Source organism: Mus caroli, chromosome 7 (assembly GCF_900094665.2).
Source record: "Mus caroli chromosome 7, CAROLI_EIJ_v1.1, whole genome shotgun sequence".
NCBI classification, from domain to species: Eukaryota; Metazoa; Chordata; class Mammalia; order Rodentia; family Muridae; genus Mus; species Mus caroli.
The window spans coordinates 125,399,653-125,418,059 of NC_034576.1; the positions used below are offsets into that span (position 1 = coordinate 125,399,653).

An 18,407-nucleotide genomic window follows, 5' to 3' on the forward strand; every position below is an offset into this window, starting at 1 on the left:
AGAGAGAGAGAGAGAGAGAGAGAGAGAGAGAGAGAGAGAGAGAGAGAGAGGGTGGCCCACGGCCCCAATCCCAGTACCTGGGAGGTAGAAGCAGAGGACCAGGAATTCTGGGTCAAGGCCACCTTGCTAGGGCTACTTGAAACCCTGCCTCAAAATACAATAAGAAGAATTAAGACATGAGGACATGAGGGAACTGTGTGCACTTCTCCAGTTCTAGCTTAGTGGCTGAAGAGATGGCTCAGAAACTAGGAGCCCTTGCTGCTTCTGCAGAGGGGGCCTTCCGAGTCCTCCTTATAACTGGGCCATTCTGAGTCAACTCTCAGGTCTCGGAAGGAAGCAGGCAGGCAGCAGATTATGCCGCTTTTGCCTCTCAGGAAAAGCAGCCAACTGCCCACCTCTCACTGTCCTTTACTTGGTCCAATGTCTGTACCAGTTCTCCTAAAGGGGTCTCCCTGATTCCAGTCTCACCTCACCCCAGGTCCAATTTCCTCTACAACACAGGGTTGCAGAGATCTGAAGTACAGACCTCCTCTAGCTCTTCAGCTCACTCTCCTTGGGAAAGTTTATAAACTTGTTACCAGCCTCCATGCCCAGCTGCTGACTGTGGCAGTCTCTGACTGTGCCAGCCTCTGACTGCGCTGCTTGCTACCCCCAGTTCTAGCCTCACTCCCCTCTCCTCAGCACTTTTTTGGGTTATTTTTGGTGAGATAAGGTCTTACTAGGACTCACCTGGAACTTGCTTTGTTGACCAGACTGGCCTTGAACTCAGACAGATCTGCCTGCCTCTGCTTCTCAAGCCTAGACGTTTTTAAAGGTTTATTTTTATGTGTCTGAACGTTTTACCTTGTGTGTGTGTATGTGAAACCACCTCTTCCACCAAGAACAAAAGGTTGCTGGCCGCCATGTGAGCACGGAGAACACAGCCTGGGTACTCAGAGGAGCAGCGGATGCTCTTTACCCAGAACCACCTTCTGCTCCAGTCTTACTCCCTGCTGAGTCCATCTTCCCCGATCCCACCCCTCACCACCACCACCCCGTTGACTCCATTCTATCACCCACTGTCTTCACCACCTCTTAGATTCCAACTCTGTTAAGTCTGTCTCTCAACTGGCGCTCCACCTTCCTACCACTCCAGCCTCCTTTCCCTAGTGCCACCTCACAGCTCCGCCCGCAGCCATCCCTTCTTTATGGACTGTCCACTTGAGCTCTGAGCTCCCTAAGGTACGGACACCCTCATGTTCTCTTCCTGCTCCCCACCTAAACACCCGTTTCTATTGTTCATGTTAGCTCCTCAGAGTGTAAGTAGGGCTATGCAGAAGAGTAACCCACCAACATTTGCCTGGAGGACAAAATGAATTTTAAGTCCCTGGCTTCAATTCTAAGGGTCTTTGCATGAAAAATGTTTCTACATGAAATGCCAAAGTCATATTTTTTTTTTCTGTACAAGAATAATTTGTGTGCAGAGAATGAATTCTGATCCAGGCAGAAAGAATGGAAACAAACCTGAGGAGTTGTTCCCCTTATCAAGTAACCTTACGTGTGTCATCTGTGATGACCTTTAACATACTGTGGATGGAACTGAAGTCAGTGAGCCTTTCTGCCTGGTTCTCTTCCCTTGAACGTGGGAAGAACATGTGACTTGCATGTAACCCACAGAACATGGGTGATGTTCATGGGATGTCACTGTAATGTCTTATATGTAATGATTAGATTGTATATGATTCTCTTGAGCTGAGGATACAGTTCAGTTGGTAAGGTGACGAGTTGGAGCCCCAGAACCTGAATAAAAGGCCAGGCTTGAGGTAAACACTTACAATCCTAGTTCTAGGGAGACAAGTAGATTCTGGGGCTCACTGGCCAGCCAGCCAGCCAGCCTATCCTCTCCAGAGAGCTTCAGGCCCATGAGAGAGACCTTGTCTTAATAAACAAGGAGGACAGCATCTGAGGAACATGAGAGCTAGCTTCTGGTCTTCATGCCCACACTCACCTGTATACACACAAAACATTACGTAATGAAAAAAGAGCCTTGGGCTGGAGAGACAGCCCAGCAGTTAAGAACACTTGTGCTTGTAGAAGGGCCAGTTTTAGTTTCCAGAACCCACATGGTAGCTCACATCTGTAACTCCAGTTCCAGGGGATGCAATACCCTCTTCTGACCTCTGTGAGCACCAGGCACACATGCAGGCAAACCACTGATAGAATAAATAAAATCTAGATTAAAAAAAAAAAAAGATTTAGAGAGTCTTGTAAGTTGACTCACTATGGAGACTTCCTGGCTTGCTTGATGAAGCAGCCACTGAAGGGACATAAGGGACTCCTGCAGACACCAGGAACAGTCACCTCCAAAGGATGGCCAGAATCGGGAAGGGCCTCAGACCTTGTGGCCACAAACACACAGAAATGGAGTTTGACAGCTTGGATCTTCCCTTCCCAGCACAGCCTCCAGATGAAATCACAGCTCCTACCAGACCTTCACTGCAGCCCTAGGAGATCCTAGCAGAGGCCCTAGCTGAGCTTTCCCCAGACCCTGACCCATGGAAGCTGTGAGGTGTGTGATCACTTGTCAGAGAACCATCGCTGGCAGGCATAGGTGTGATGGTGAACACTGGAGTTGTTGGGAGCGGAAGGAGGTGTGTTTGCCTGTTGCCTGTGTGGGGTGCACAGGCCATGGCTGCCGGACGAGAAGCAGTTGGCTTCCTCAGACTAGCGAGTATGATGAGGCTTTTGGTTGGCTGTAACAGAAACAAACCTGCAAACTTTATGCAAAGGGTCAATAAACAAAATAAAGCAATTTACTGTGAGGACGTAGTACAGGAAACACAAAACAGCCTCAAGATAAGTGGAGACTTTTGGCAACCAAGTGTGTGCACCCCTCCAGCCTTTGCACCCATCTCTTAACACAATTATAGATTTCTTTATTCACAGGCTGGTTTTCTCTGGCATGCACAGTAACCGTTGGTTGTCACTCAGAGCTCCTAAGCACTGTGCCAGGAGAGATGCCCCTGCCTCCTGCCTAAGGGGCTCGCAAATGTACAAAGCTGTATAAATCCACACTAGCCAGAGAGGTACAGTCTCCACAATGTGGACAGTTAATACTGTTTGATTGCACCATGCCAGTTCACTTCTTCTTCTTAGCTCCACCAATGTTACGAAAAAAAAAGTGGAGCTTGAAGCATCTGCTAGTGAAGGCTGTGTCTGAGAGTCCGTGCAGGCTCTAGTGTAAAGGGACAGGATGGATGCTCTACAGCATGGAAGGAATGTTGAGAACAGACTACACACAAGCAACCAGGGGAAGCTTTGCCTTAAGACCTTCCAATGAGCTCACACTGGGAGGTGGAGCCCCAAGAAGAGGGGTCCATTCCCACCAGTTTCAGGGTGCAGATCACGCTAACTACTTCTAACTCTTGAGTGTCCAGAGCGTACAACCCCTTCCAATGTGCAGAGCAGCCAGGGGCCAACTCCTCACTGTGTGGGATCAAAAGCAGGTTCCTTTTAGAAGGCTAAGCGGGCAACAGGGGTGCGAAGAGGAATGGATCCGTGATCCTAGTGTTAATGTGTAGCCACAGGGCACTCTGAGCACACAGTCCCAGAGCTTCTGAGAAACCGTGGAAAAGAGAGGGAAACCATCTGAAAGGCAGATTCTAGAAGCATCTTTCTGGAGACCATCAACCTTCTGGATTGCCAGAGATGCCACCATGATGTCAGGCAGGGGAAAACACTCGGACACATGTAGTGTCACAAAGGGGCACATGATAAGTCCTTAAAGAGGGAAGGGGAACCAGGTGCCACTCTTGGTTCTGCATCGTGTGAGAGTCATTGTATAATGATTGTGGTCCTTAAGAGCTGAGCCACTCAGTGCCACATAAGCCTGGCCCTCAGTGAGGATGGGTGGCAGCTTCAGTTTCGTATTTTTTTGACATCGTGGAATCAAAATTTTCATTTCTTCTAAGAACTGGGCAGTCAAAATTTAGACAGGGTCCCACCCAAGCAAACAGTAAGTGTGGTATACTTTAGCACCACCGACACCAGGCATGAGCCACAGGCAGGGACAGTGAGTATGAACTCTCATCTCCAGCCCCAGCTCTTCTCTCAGTGACAGCCCTGGCATCAGTGGGGTTATCTTCAGGGCCCTGCAGGCAATGCTCATGCCTAGCTCTTTAGAAAAGGGGTGGAGCTCTAAGTACAACCTGTAACAATCTCTCCACAGCTTGGTTCTGTAGTGTAGTGAAAAACAAGGCAAGAGGAAGCCTTCAGCAGACATACATTTTAAATACTTATTTTTTTTTTATAGTGAGAAAGGATGTACCTAATCCTGGAGATACTTGATGCCCCAGAAAAGGGAGGTGGGGGAACAGCCTTTCAGAGGCAGAGGGGAGGGCGGATGGGGTGAAGAACTTTGGGAGGGGGGATAGGGAAGAGGGACAACATTTGGAATGTAAATAAATAATTTAATAAAAAAACTAAAATAAATTTTTGTGTGTGTGTGTCTTCTCTGTATTCCTGTATGTGTATCACATGGGTCTTTGGTATTCACAGAGGTCAGAAGAGGACATTGGATCCTCTGGAAATGGAGTTAGAGATGGTTGTGAACCACTATGCAGGTGCTGGGAATTGAACCCAGGTCCTCTGCAAGATGAACAAGTGCTCTTAACCTCTGAGCCATCTCTTTAGCCCAGACATAAATTTGAAAGGCAGGGAGAATGTTTCCAGGTGCACGTCTTCAGTGTAATTAACAAATAAAGGACTTTAAAGTGCTTTGGAGGTACAGGGAACATTGAGTGAAGAGATACTTGATCTTGCTTAGATGTACAAATGTGTGTATACATAACAACACATACACATAGTGACATATTTTTGGTCTAGTTCGTGAGATAGTTGCAGCTCAGAGAGGCTTGAGCTCACAATGCTCTTGCCTCAGCCTCCTGAGTGCTGGGATTCCAAGCAGGCAGATCCTGTGCCCAGTCACAATGTCTTCTAAGCCAGAGGAGATCACAGACCTCTAACAATCAAAGTCCCAGGCATCTACCAATGTCAGTGTCTACTTCTCTGTTATCTAGAAAAGCACCCTAGGTAGGGAGGGGGCACAAGGAGAACAGCCGTCTAGACTGACTGCCTCACTTAGGTCCTACGCTGCTCCTCTAAGGGTCTTACTCTTAGACAGGACAGGGGAACGTTCAGGTTGCTGGAAGTCATAGTTCTCAATGAACACACACACACAGCCCTGAAAGTCACTGGGCATCAGCTTCTCTGAGTCCAAGTCTTTCTCAACAGACTAGAAAGAGATACAAGACTGCAACCTGAAAAGAGGCCTTAACCATGGATGGTCTGTACGGGTCCAGGCAGCTGGTCACAGCTGGGCAGTCTAAGACATGGCCTCATAGAGTGTATGCTGGCCCACAACTCACTATGTAGTTAAGGATGACCTTAAACACCTGGTCCTTCTGCCTGTCACTCCACCTGCTTCGCCACTCCCATTCCCAGAGACTTGCTGTGTATCCCAGTCTGGTCTTGAACTTATAGCCCTCTGCCTCCCAAGTGCTGAAACTACCATGCTAGCATCTCTCTATTGTTTCAAATTCCTATAGACAAACACACAGGCAAGCTCACACATGCACATATATGCACAAACACAAATGTATATATCCAAGAATTTGCCTCTAAGAATTAGCAAGTTTTCATATAAACCACAGAATATATTTAATTCAAATTAAACATGAAACTAGAATAACATTCGCTCTTTATCAAGTAGCAATTATAGTTTGTTTTTTTCTTTTTTAAAAAAAAGAACGGTATATTTCTCTCCATATTCTGGCAATCCACAAGGCACAACTTGCATCCATTCTGCTGAGGCGACAGAGCCAGCAGTCGCCAATGCTCGAGGTTCTGGGGGTTGGAGGAGACAGACTGTATTTAATACAAAATGATTCTGCAGCAAATCTGAAGGAATGGAAGCTCCTTCTGGTATGTGAGAACCAAAGTCCAAGTAGCAGGAAGTAGGCAACTTGCATAATTAATGTTTTATTAAATAGATAGGTAAGTCTCTTCTTAGTCACAATCAGAGCTGTCTGAGCTGACAGCTCTGGCAAAAGCTTCCCATACACCTCTCGGCAGTAATACTCCTTTTGCTGTCGGTATTTCTTTGTCCTGATCATTTTTGGCATGATTTTCATCCTAGATAAAGCAAGCCAACTTCTTTACGACACAGGTCATTCAGCTTTGAGGACTGGCCCTCACCTTCTCCTTGGGCCGTGGGAGTCTAGTCCCTCGTAGTCAGACCTTCCTTCCCCCACTAAAAGCTTCTCACTGTTTGGTCTGCAGAGACAGAGGCTTGCCTGACCCAGTTCCGTTCACTGGGATGGAGGGCCAAAGGCTGGCAAGTGGCTTTCTTCACAATGCAGTACTTTCTGTGTCATTGTCTATGTCCAGCAGGATGTGGCCAGGCACTTCTTTGCTTGCCAAGTCTGAATGGATTTCAGGAAAGATGCTGCGAAGTGATTCAGAAACCCTAGAATTGGTGTCTGGACAAAAAACATGAAGAGACATTAGTAAGAGTGAGGTCCAAATGCCACCAATGCACTGAGGAGGAGGCTAGAAGATCCAAGACAGCCCATGCACAAACACAGCCCTTTCCAAAGGTTTCAAGGCCTTGAGACCCTAGGCAGCAGTTGCCTACCACAGCCTACTGAGAATCCAGAGAGACTGGGCAGCTGGAGGGATGTGACCCTTGAAGGATGCTTGCTTTGAGTGAGGGCAATTCTACTCTCACCTAGGCCTCCATTGCACTGAGCGTTCCTAACAGCTTCTATGTTGCTGGGGACGATTGCCCTGGGAAGAACTCTTTTCTGAGGCTGCAGGCATTTACCTCTGGGTGATAAAGCTGTGACCTCAACCTGCACTGAATCAAAGCTTAGATTGAGTTATTCTGAGTTGTAGGGACTGTCCTCGGCACTGTAGGATACTGGGTAGTCTGGCAGCTTTTACCAACAAAATGCTGGTGGCATACAGCATACTGACCTCCAGAGAGAGAACCTGAAATGTCTCCAGGAACTGTTAAGTGTTCCCCGTGGGATACAGTCACCTTTTGTGAACAACTTCAGTAGACCACCACATCTCTAAATACTATTTTTCTAATACGAATACACTGAAATCTCTTTTTATATCTTCTTCGGTTGATTGAAAATTCCTTCAGTACTATGGAAAATATACAGGCCGTAAGCCCCTCCCTTCCATGCTCACAAGACCCTCCTCATTCACCACAGCTCTCTTCTAGACTACCACATGCTCATTCCTGCTCTGCTGCTGAGGATACACTAGTAAACGAGACAGACGGGGCCTTGTCGAAACCCCTATGTAAGGCAGGAGACTGGTTTCTTCCCCTCCTCAGAGCCCCTCCTGGTCTCTCTCCGTATAGTTCTGAGCTGTAGGTTTACTTTTTCCTAGGTCAAGAAACTTGTCCTTGTACCCTAACTAGGGGAAATGTTTAGATTATGGAGGTGCCAAGGAGTTAAAGGGTCCAGGCGCTCAGCATCATTCCAGACACTCCAGATTTATAGGAACTCAAAAATAAACAGAATGGGTCCGAATCTCATGGTTCACAGACAATCAAAAGCGGCCTGTGTACACAGAATTAAGGCCATCTCAGAGTTGTGGCTCACACAGAGCAAGGGCATATCTGTCTTGTTCAGTGCTTACAGCCATGACTGGTACAAAGCAGACCCTATAAAGCTAGGTAGTAGATGGACAGATAAACAGTGGGCTAGTGCAAACACCTTGCCAACCCTCCCTTTTCATAGCCTAAGGCAGAGAGGTGGCCATGACTCAAGGCAGCAGTGAACAAGAAAATCATCGCAGACTCAGTCTCTGCCCCTATAACCCTACCTACCACAGATGCCACTGCTAGCCCAGGGAGTTCACATGGACTAAGGAACAGACATGAGCATGCAGAATGAAAATGCCTAGTAACCAGATGTCTACTTGTTGACACCTCTGCTCGTGTGCCAGCTGTCACAGAGGACAAACTGGCTCTTCTTTTCCTAAATCAATCTAGATACATTTTTTAAAAATTACTTTCTTTTTTTAAAGATAGGGCTTCTCTGTGTAGCCTGGGTATTCTGGAACTTGCTCTGTAGACCAGGCTTGCCTTGAACTCAGAGATCTGCCTGCTTCTACCTCCCAAGTGCTGGGATTAAATGTGTCACTACTGCCTCGCATATATATCATTTCTTAATTTGTACTTTTCTGAAATTCTCTACTTATGATGAAAACAATAATACATTTAGAACAAAACCAATGTGGTGAGGTATAAGGGACATGGCTCTCCTCTGCCTCCTGTCTGTCTAATCTGTCCTCCCCAGTCTCTCTTATTCTCCTAAGAATAAGAAACTGTTTTGTGACAGCAAACAATGGAGCGTGTGCAGAGAGTGGTAAGATGGGAAGATAGGCTGCACTGTGTGCAGGGTCAGTTTCTGGAAGGACAGCTATGCATCTACTGCAAAATGAAGACACGTGCATTCCACAGCAACTGTCAGACCACGTCAGTGAGCTGCTGTACACACTATACCAGCATTAGCTCCACTGTGGAGATCAGGGGCACCACTATATCAAGGTGACATGCCAGCACAGGTCATACACAAAGCAAAGACAGCATGTCTGGTCTCTCTGGACTGCACTGTGTGTTCCACCTCCCAGAGGACCATGTGCATCCTCTGTGAGCTCCCAAAGGAGAAGACACTGTCTGAGGAGGTAATGGCTGAAGTGAACACCTGGTTCACTGCAGTAAGAAAGTGTCATTTTAGAAGACACCCTCAAGCCTTCTTTTTTCCGCTTTTAATGATTCTACACATCTCCAAGACGTTCGTATTAAAGATAATTTAAAGATGATAACAAGAAACGCAGAAAAGAGCATCAGGTAACAGGCCTTGCTTGGCCTCAAGGCACAGGGAGGACAGTGAGATGGACCTGGGATCCTGACAAATGGAACTCATTCTTTCTTGGAACAGGCTTCCAAGGGGCAGGACTGGCACTCTATAGAGTTTAAGGTATGGGTCTAGAAGAATTTTCACTCCAATAATTTTGATTATGTGCTTTAGGTTGCAACCCTTTTCTTCAAAAATGCTATTTTGATATCAACTCATATAAGCACCAAATCTAAACACATCCTGGAAAGCAACCCAATGCAAAGTAAAGCCCCGAACATCACTGTCACCCACCCAGCCTCTCTCAGGTCTGAAAGCCCTGGATTCCTTAGCAAGTCTGGTCTGTGAACAACAGAATGACCAGCGGTTCTCAACCTTCCTACTACTGGGACCCTTTACAGTCCTTCATCTTGTGGTGACCCTCAATCATAAAATTATTTTCATTGCTACTTCATAACTGTAATTCTGCTACTACTATCAACTGTGATGTAAAAACTTGTGGGTTTTTTTGATGGTTTTTTTGGTGCTGCAATTCACAGGTTGAGAACCACTGCTCTAGCTAAAGGTGGGATTCAATCTCACTGAATGTCTGACTTCCCATGAATATGCCATCTACATATGAAACTGCAATTAGAAGCAGAAACGCAGTAAATGTCCAGCTACAAGTAGTAATAGCACAGGTATCTGATGAAATAGTGGGTCTGTATTCCTATGTGGGAGGTGGCACTGAATGCATCGGAAAAGCCTAATGCTGGGATAAAATTCACACAGGGCAAGTGAGATCTCGTACTTCCCTGCCTTCAGAAAACAGGGCGAGACAGCCTTCAAAGGCAGGCTAGAAGCAAACGTCTGCAACTAGAAAATAAAGATCTCAATACCTAAGTGGTGCCTGTGACCTCTTGTCTCTCTCTGGGTCCTACAAGGCCTAGTCTGGCATGTTACATGGTAACAGATAACTATCCTTCGCTCACCCACTGCTATTTATGGGCCGTTAGAGCCTTTCTTATTTCATCTGATTTAATCCCTTTACTCGTTGTGCCTAATGTGGGCCCTTGACACATCAACCAGGTTGTGCCTTCCCCATGCTATAGCACATGCTCTGTCTACTACATCTCAAGCCTGCTAGAAGAGGAAGGAATGCAAATGAAGGAGTAACAAGGCCAGCCCAGTGACCACCTGTTAAAGTCCATGAACAATGAGGAGCAGGCATGGACACAGCGAGCTCTCCTTAGTACATGCACTATTAGTAGGGGTGCAGGCAGGCAAGGTTAGGGTGACTTGGTTAGTGGCAGCCATTAGTGCACAAATACGATCATAAAGTAGCAAAAATGCTTTGGCCAATCAGTTGCCTTTTCCTTACCATTAATCATTCCAATTTCAGTTCTTACTGAATATGGCAGGTCATACATCTAAATTATTTAATAAAATGTTTAAATTAGAATACTCTTTGCTAAAATCCTTCTGCTTTACAGAGTTACAATGAGAGCTTGACATTTAGGATGGTCCAGAATCCCTCCCTTCTCCAGAGCTCTGAGACTGAGCTTGGAAGAAGGGAGGGAGCTACCAAGTCGCTTGGCAGTGTGCCCTGCCCACAAGCATTCACTCAATTCCTAACACCCGAAGCTTTAAGTTAAATGATGCAAATGGTGAGATGGTTTCAGGAATCTTTCCAAAGTTTCCCAAGTTAAAGCATGCCACAATAAACGTCTGTGCTGTGTACTTTATCTTGAAAATCCTAGGACTCTATCTAAGAGGAGACACTAACAGCATGATCCATGCTAGGAGATTCCTAAATTCCACATGCTGGCCTTCTATACATTTCCAAGTGTGTGTAGGCTGGGGGGCCTTAAGATACTTCAGGTTAATGCTACAATATAAAGGAAATTACAGGGACCCTGGATTTCTTGTGCTAAGAAAATTTATAGCAAAGATTTAAAAAACCAGGTAACATCTTAGATAATTTTTTTTTTGAATTAAGATAATTTTTAAAAGTAAAATTTTACCTCACTATAAAGTGTAGTGAATGATAAATCAATTAAGACAATCTTTTGGCAATAAACACACATATATGGCAATACTATGGGTGTGGGTGTCCATGGTATTATAAAACAGGAATATACCTGGTTTGCAGAGTTCTCTAATCTAGTTAAAAGAACTGAGGAAAATTTTGGTGTCCTAAGTATTAAAGTGTTAAAAGGCTCAGCCTTAACTAAGGTTTAGTCACTCAACTAACGGATTAATTACCAGGTCCTGAGGAAAGCGGATGAATGTCTGTGTCCTCCACCATTTCAAGCTTGAACTGAATAAAGCAACTGTGCCCTATGGGAGCCTTTTGCTGCTCAATAAATGCCCAAATGTATGTTCAGGTGAGCCTCCATGTGTCTTTTAAAAGCTCATACGGCTTAGGAAAGCAAAATGTAAGCATGCTGGATGCAGAGGGCATAAAGGGAACTCAGGAGGATTATCTGGGAAGTTTGGAGGGGCTGAGAGTTTTAGACATCAATTAAGAAGCTCCATGCAGTTACCTTGCACTTAGGATACAAAATTAAAAATTAAAGCACAAAGCACAGGGATGCCTAATTTTCTGTGTTGCTGGTGCCCTGGTCCTCTTCTGAGACCAGGATCCTGATGAGCCAGTGATAAGCACTGAGGAGAATGGAACACTGGGAGGGGCTTACCCAAAGAAAAAAATGGAACAGTACAGCATCTTATCTGAGGGCTCCACACTGAGAGCTCATCCTATGACAGCCATGTCTTAGATTTGGAGCAAATCCAAAGCTCAACATTCTTCTGATGGGACAAAAGGCACAACTATACGCTACAGGATGGATGGCTGACTGATGGCCACTCTGAGCACAAAGTCAAAAGCACACACAGGACATGGCTAAGCGGGGGCGCTTGCAGCTGCAGGTCAAGCTGCTGGAGTTACAGACCTTAGTTCTGGAAACCTTCCCCACCTGTGAGGGAACCGGGAAGGGCATCTAGTGGGAAACACACAGCAAAGAAACCAATGTGGCTTTGTGCTATTCAAACAAACAGCCTGCTGTCATAGAAACAGTTATTAACTACGGGTAACATACGTTAAACTATACATTATAGTCCTGGAAAAAAAATCTTTTTGTAGTTAGTTAACTTATTACTTTGGGTTTAGCATTGGATTATCATCTCTGAGAAGTCACTTGTGAGGGCTGGAGAGCCAGAGGAACAGCTCAGTGGCTTCTACTAGCATGCTCCCATATAGGACAACCCACAGCAAGGTTGCAGTAATTAAAAGCAAGCTGCTGATAAGAAATGATGCATAGCCCACATGACCATTAAAAACACAAAGAACCCATTATTTTTCAAACTTAATAAGAAGTCTAGTACCCAGGTGGAAACATTCTTCCTTTGATTAAATAAGATGATCATGCTTTATAGGACTATCTATTAAAACATCCCACAAGACAGCTCTACAATGTACAATCAACCTCATGCCTAGGGCAGACCCATGGGAATGATGGGAAAATCTCCACTCACTCCCCCTAAGCCATGTGAGGCTAGCACAGTGATATGATCTGCTCAGAAGATCTGCCTTCGCAGAGCATTCGATTTAGCACAGACGATGCTTTCTGAAATCCTGCACTTTGTGCATTTTTACTTCTAGAATAAGTCCAGCGTGGCCTGGAACTTGCTTTGTGGATGAGGCTCCTGTCCCCAGGTATTGTCCACTATGCCCAGCTTTTGAGAAGGACTCCCTGTGAACTCCATGTCCATGCTGTACCACACCTTCCACCTGGACTTAAAGGCATTTGCCTTTACAGTATGTAAATGAAGATCTCTTACACCCAGAAGAATGCTACAGGCCTTATGATCTGTGCTGTCTTGATAGAAAAGCAGCCACACACGGCTCAAGGGAAGAAGTGTGGCTGTGCCCCCAGCATGTACATGCCCGATCTGGCTTGGTGTTGACTGCCCTCAAGGGAGGCCCAAGTGAACACAGCGCACTTGCTACTCACCAGTAATGATTCTGGAGGCTGTGGGCACTGAGGGTGTAAGGCCACCATCCCCCGTGTGGGTGCCAGGTGGATGTGGGGGTGGTGGCACGCTAGGCCGGTTTCGGGGCTTGGGTACTGGCCGTGGTCTTGGGAGGGTTCCGTGCAGCTGTGTGGTCTCACTTTGTGATGGATTCTGTTTGGCCAGGGGTGGGGTGCTAGGTGGTGTGGGGGTTTGAGGAGGCGTGGGGCCCGGCTCTGGTCCCTGTTCACCCAACCGAGGCTGTGTTGGAGGCTGTGGTGGTGGGTGGCTGGGCGCCTGGATGGGAGGCAGGCTGCTGGAGCAGCGGCGCATGCCTGGGGTCTGCTGCTGCTGCTGTTGCTGCTGTTGCTGCTGCTGCTGCTGAGGCGGTGATGGGCTTCGGGCGCTTGGCTTTGGGGATGTGCCTGTGCCAGGAGAGCTCTGTCCTCCAGGGTGGCCAGGAGGTAGGTTTCCTGGTTTGGGGGGTGCGGGGGCAGGTTTCTTCACAGCTGCACAGAAGAGAAAGACAGGGTCAGTGAGAGCAGGGGTTAGGACTGGGTGTGGTTGTGAGAGGGGTACAGACATATCAGGAGAGGGCCTGCTGTATGGGCCCCTAGCTCTAGACCCGTCCACTCCCAAGAACATTTGGCAAACAGAAAGCCACAGAAACCAAGGAAAAACAGAACCCTTCCCAACCTGAGGACGCTAAGGAGCCAGGAGAACTCTTTTTTTTTTGGTTTTTCAAGACAGGGTTTCTCTGTATAGCCCTGGCTGTCCTGGAACTCACTTTGTAGACCAGGCTGGCCTCGAACTCAGAAATCCGCCTGCCTCTGCCTCCCGAGTGCTGGGATTAAAGGCGTGCGCCACCACCGCCGGGCTGCCAGGAGAACTCTTGTGCTAAGGTGTCTCTTGGGCAGGAAGTGGAAGGCAAGATGGGAATTCTGGACAAATGGAAGAGCTAAATCCAGTGTGGAATTAATGACAATGACACCGGTGTTTCGGCTATGACAAATGTGGGGTGATAAAGCCAGACAGTAACAATGGGGTAGCAGGCATAGTGGGAACAGAATTGTAAACTTAAAGTAGTCCAATATAAGCAATTTATGTAAGAAGTTAAGTGCATGGTATATATACAGGTCTTTAGTGACCTGCCATTTTACAAGTTCAAAAGGAAGAGAACTCAGTTTAAGAGAGGCTACACACCCACACAAAACAGAAAATAGAGGGTTGCTTTGTGGCTCTTTTCCAGAGTCCCTATGCACTTTGACTTAAAAGTATGGGAACAAATCCAGGAGGGAAGAACAGAGGCAGCCCACCTCCATTCACAGTTGCCCAAGCATTTCCTGCAGGGTCTGAGGTCGGTGTGGGGGAGGGTAGCCACTGGGGACTGAACCTAGGGTCCCTCCATGCTAGGCATGCATTCTACCACTGGGCTACATCCTCCCCTCAGACTGACTTTGGTTTTGACTCATGGAAATTCTACCAATTCTGGATACATTCTAGATAGAATCAATTACAAACAAGCCTGCATCTGTTTCCCTAAAATGAGATGAATCACAATCCTTGCTCTGCGGCCATCTTAGATCTGAACAGAATCTGGTGGTAAAGAGAGGATGATGGGGGCAAAGAGGAGCATTTTGAACACATTTCCATCCCTCCTGAGGTCACACTGAGAACCCGAGACAGGAGGAACCAGAGGACAAAAATAAGCAGGCACCACTCATCTGCAAACCAGGCCTCTATTTCCATCTGTCCATCTCACTAGGTCACTGTGGGACTGACCCAGAGTGCAACCTGGCAGGTTATTTTCTAACAATTGCATAGCTAAGAGGTGATGGAACAGATTCAAACCCATCTCATGTGGTCTCCCAGAATTCCTTTTCCTCTTCTTCCTTCCCACACTGTTTTCTTCCTACTCACAGGGCCCAGCAAGAGGGGTTACATGGTGTTTGCTCTGAATTACTGGCCTAGAACTCTGAGCCCACTGACTCATAAAATCTTTCCCTACAGAAACAACAGTCAGCTTACAAAGGAAAAGCTCTTTGGAATATTAGCCACACTCTGGCTGATGTAAGCTGTGAGGAAGAGGAGGAGGAAGAAAAAGAAGAAAAAGAAGAGAAAAGGAAGGGGAGGGGAGAAGGCTGCTTTTCTGCTCTAAGCAGCACTAACTGTAAACTCACACTGGAGATGAACTCACGCCTGACATTTACAATGTAGAAGACTCAGGGGAGGAAGCCAAAGAACAGCACACAGGGCAGCCGGGATGGAGAAACACAGGGCGTGTCTGGGGCCAGGACAGAGGGGTTGGGATGCTGAGGTGCAGGCAGGCAGAATAAAACTTGTCCTGTAGGGCCTTGTGGGTTCTGGGGAGCCATCTCTCCAAAAGTAGAGCTATAGCTGAGCTACAGCTGAGCTGGACTGCAGGGAGGACTGCAGACAGGACAGATGGAGCGTACAGGGCAGGAGAGCAATAGGGCCTGTGACCATACCAGAACTCAGCTTGCCTTCCTGCTTAAAACGTGGATTAATGTTCATTAGTGTTTGCAGAGTGCTTTAGAAAGAGCACAAATGCTACAGAGAAGGGGGAGGGGCGCGCGTTTGTAATCCTAGTGCTCAGGAGGCTGAGGTTGGAATACTTTGAGTGTGTGAGGCTAGCCTGGGCTACACAGTGAGATCCTGTCTCAAAAAAAAAAAAAAAATCCAACAGTGAATTTAATACAACGCTCCTTCATTTTTTGCCCCTCCTTGTATATTTATTTCCCCTATTTACATGTAGGACACATTGGAAAAGGTCAAGTTAGCATCCTGTAAGCAGTGTATACCTTTAGGCTAAAGCCAAAACACATACTGTGGAGTTCAGGGTCTTTTTCATCTTCTACAATGCCCTCACATGGCATCAAGGATATAGGTCAGATCTCCTGGATTCCTCTCCTGTGGTCACTGCAACAGACTCTGGTCCTTTCTGATGACACCGCCTGTGGCCTGCCTGCCTGCCCTCTCCCTGCCCCATCCCAGGCAGCTCGATTGTTCAGCTGGTTTTGTGGTGAAAGCTGAACAACCCTTTCAAGCCGCTCCCCATTCTTACTAGAGCCTGATGCCTCCCACAGGCCATCAGTAAGTGCCTCTCACGTCCCCATTATAGCATGGGGTCAGGACTCATGAGAATCTAATGACTAGAGCATGGCCAGAAAGAAAGGGTGCAGAGCAAGCAAGGGGGTGGCCTGAGTCCTGTTCCTGGAGCCCTTGCAGCCCACGCGGCTGAGTGTCAGCATCTCCTGGGCTGGACACACTTGTCATCTACACTAGTAGAGAAGAGGCCTCACAGTCTGCCATGAGCTGCTCTAAGTGCTGATCCTGGAGAGCGCGCTCCAGCTTCTCCAAAGTCTGCAGCTCGTGTCTACTCTTCTCTTAGCCCACCTCTCCCCGAGGGTCACTGTGCACTCCTGGAAGCACGTGTGCAGAAGTCTGTACTACTGTTACGTGCTCAGTGGTGTGATTTAAGTTCCCTGCTCCGAGTTTTGTGTGTTGGAAATGCAACTCTCAGTGGGAGGCAAGGCCTAGTGGGAGGCCTGAAGGAAGTCTCATGAATCGTTCCTGCCTTTGGCTCTCTGGCTCTCCTACAGCCAGTTAAAGGGGCTCCTTTAACTTCTGCTTTGCATCAGGAGTTGAAGCAGCATAAGGTCTCACCATGAGATGGACACCAAGTGACCCTTGGACTTCCCAGCCTCCAGGACTATAAATCCCTTTGTAAGTCAGACAGTCTTCGTGTGACTTCTCGGCAGCACTGTATCCATATCCTCCTCATTCCTACCTGGAAGTTTTCCAATGGTAAAGGACTGTCTTTCCCCAGGCTTAATTTCAGAGAGATGGAAAAGAATACAAACTTGGCACGTTCCCGAATACATGTGCCCTTTCTATGTTAAATTCACTGTTTCTCAAGCAACCAAAATGATGAGACACTTTGAGGCGAGGATCTTTCACACATTAGTAAACACAGTAGGGAACCCAGGGCAACCTGGTCCACATGGACTTTAACTGGCTGGACCCGCAGTAAGAGGTGTGGCTTTCCTCATGCATCTTTGTTGGAACACGACCCTCTCTAGACCATGGTCTCTCCACTTGAGCAGCACTAGCAGCTGTGCTGCACACCACCATTGCTTATAGAATACTTGCCTTTGTTTCCTAACTGTTGTCACCTCCTGCCCTTTTTGACAACCAAAAAAACACCTCCAGAAATCAACAAGGGTTCAGAGTCGGGGATTGTGGCAGTTAGTGGAAGTTTGTAGGAATAGGAGATGTGGCCTTGTCAATAGAGTTGGCTCTGAGGCTTGCAAGGCCCACCCCAGACCCAGGGTCTGCTTGCCTGCTTCCTACAGAGCAGGATGTAAAGCTCTTTCTCAGCTACTGCTCCAGCAGCACCTGTCTGCTTCCGTGCAGGACACTCATGGACTAACGTAACCCTCTGAAACTGTAGACAAACCCCTCAGTGAAATGCTTTCTTCTGTAAGAGCTGTCTTTAACATGGTGTCTCCTCACAGCAATACAATACTGACTAAGGTAGGAATAAAGTTAGTCCCAGTTTTTCCAGATCTCTGAGGCACCCAGAGCTCTAGACCTCATGAGCTTACTGAGTGCCATCTCTGGCAGGCACACATGTGGGTAAAATGTTAAGCAATAGACAAATAAGGCCGGGCATTGGTGGCACACGCCTTTAATCCCAGCACTTGGGAGGCAGAGGCAGACAGATTTCTGAGTTTGAGGCTAGCCTGGTCTACAAGTAAGTTCCAGGATAGCCAGGGCTACACAGAGAAACCCTGTCTCAGGGGAAAAAAAAGAGAGAGAGAGAGAAGCTCACTAAGATCTTGGGAAGAATGATAATGAACTAAACAAATTTACAAATTCAGGTCAAGAAAGACACTCAGCAGTAGGACACAATGCCTCAGGCAGGTAAAGCACTTGGTATGCGAGCGTGAGGAGCAGCACCCATGGAAAGCCAGGCATGGGAGCACACCTGGGATGCTCCTCCAATGGAGATGGGAGGTGGACTCGAGAGAATCCCCAGAATTGCCCTGGGCAGCTGACCCAGAATGCAGTGGGAAAACAGGTGGAAGGGGAGGACAAAACCCAAGGCTGTCTTTTGATCCTATATGTGCACCATGGCACAGGGGTTGGGAATAATTACAGAAGAAAGAAAAATAAATGCTCTGACAAAAACATCAGAGAGTGGCATGACAGAAATGCCTTGTGCCTGTGGGAGAGATGGGATTGGTGACATGGCTTCTTTGTGTTTTAGAGCAACAGCCCTGGCTGCTGGGTTGAGGAGAGCAAAGGAGACAGGTGGGAGCTGTTTAGATTATATTACTCCAAACCCAGAAAACCCTGACCCTGCAAGTCTGGCTCACAAAGTTTAGTATCAGAGGCGGTTCCTAAACAGCAACGGCTTGGAACACCAACTTCCTAGAAGCCCAGAAGTGACTGCAGAATTCACTTTCTGCTGGT

The 18,407-nt window shown here is 47.1% G+C and overlaps 1 protein-coding gene across 8 annotated transcripts in view; it reads right to left on the minus strand.

The window, feature by feature from the left end:
* Positions 1 to 5,550: 5,550 nt before the first annotated feature.
* Arhgap17 (Rho GTPase activating protein 17) overlaps positions 5,551 to 18,407 on the minus strand; it is a 93,168-nt gene continuing 80,311 nt past the window's right edge. For 2 of the 8 annotated variants that reach the window (XM_021166495.2, XM_021166493.2), the window contains 3 exons: positions 12,911 to 13,417; positions 11,849 to 11,896; positions 5,551 to 6,518 (listed from right to left, as the gene is read on the minus strand). In XM_021166495.2, the coding sequence (XP_021022154.1) occupies positions 11,850 to 11,896; positions 12,911 to 13,417 (554 nt within the window). In that variant the 3' untranslated portion in view covers positions 5,551 to 6,518; position 11,849. Of the gene's footprint in view, positions 6,519 to 10,275; positions 10,325 to 11,848; positions 11,897 to 12,910; positions 13,418 to 18,407 lie in introns of all 8 variants that reach the window. The other 6 variants (XM_021166494.2, XM_021166492.2, XM_029479222.1 and 3 more) reach the window with 4 other exon arrangements.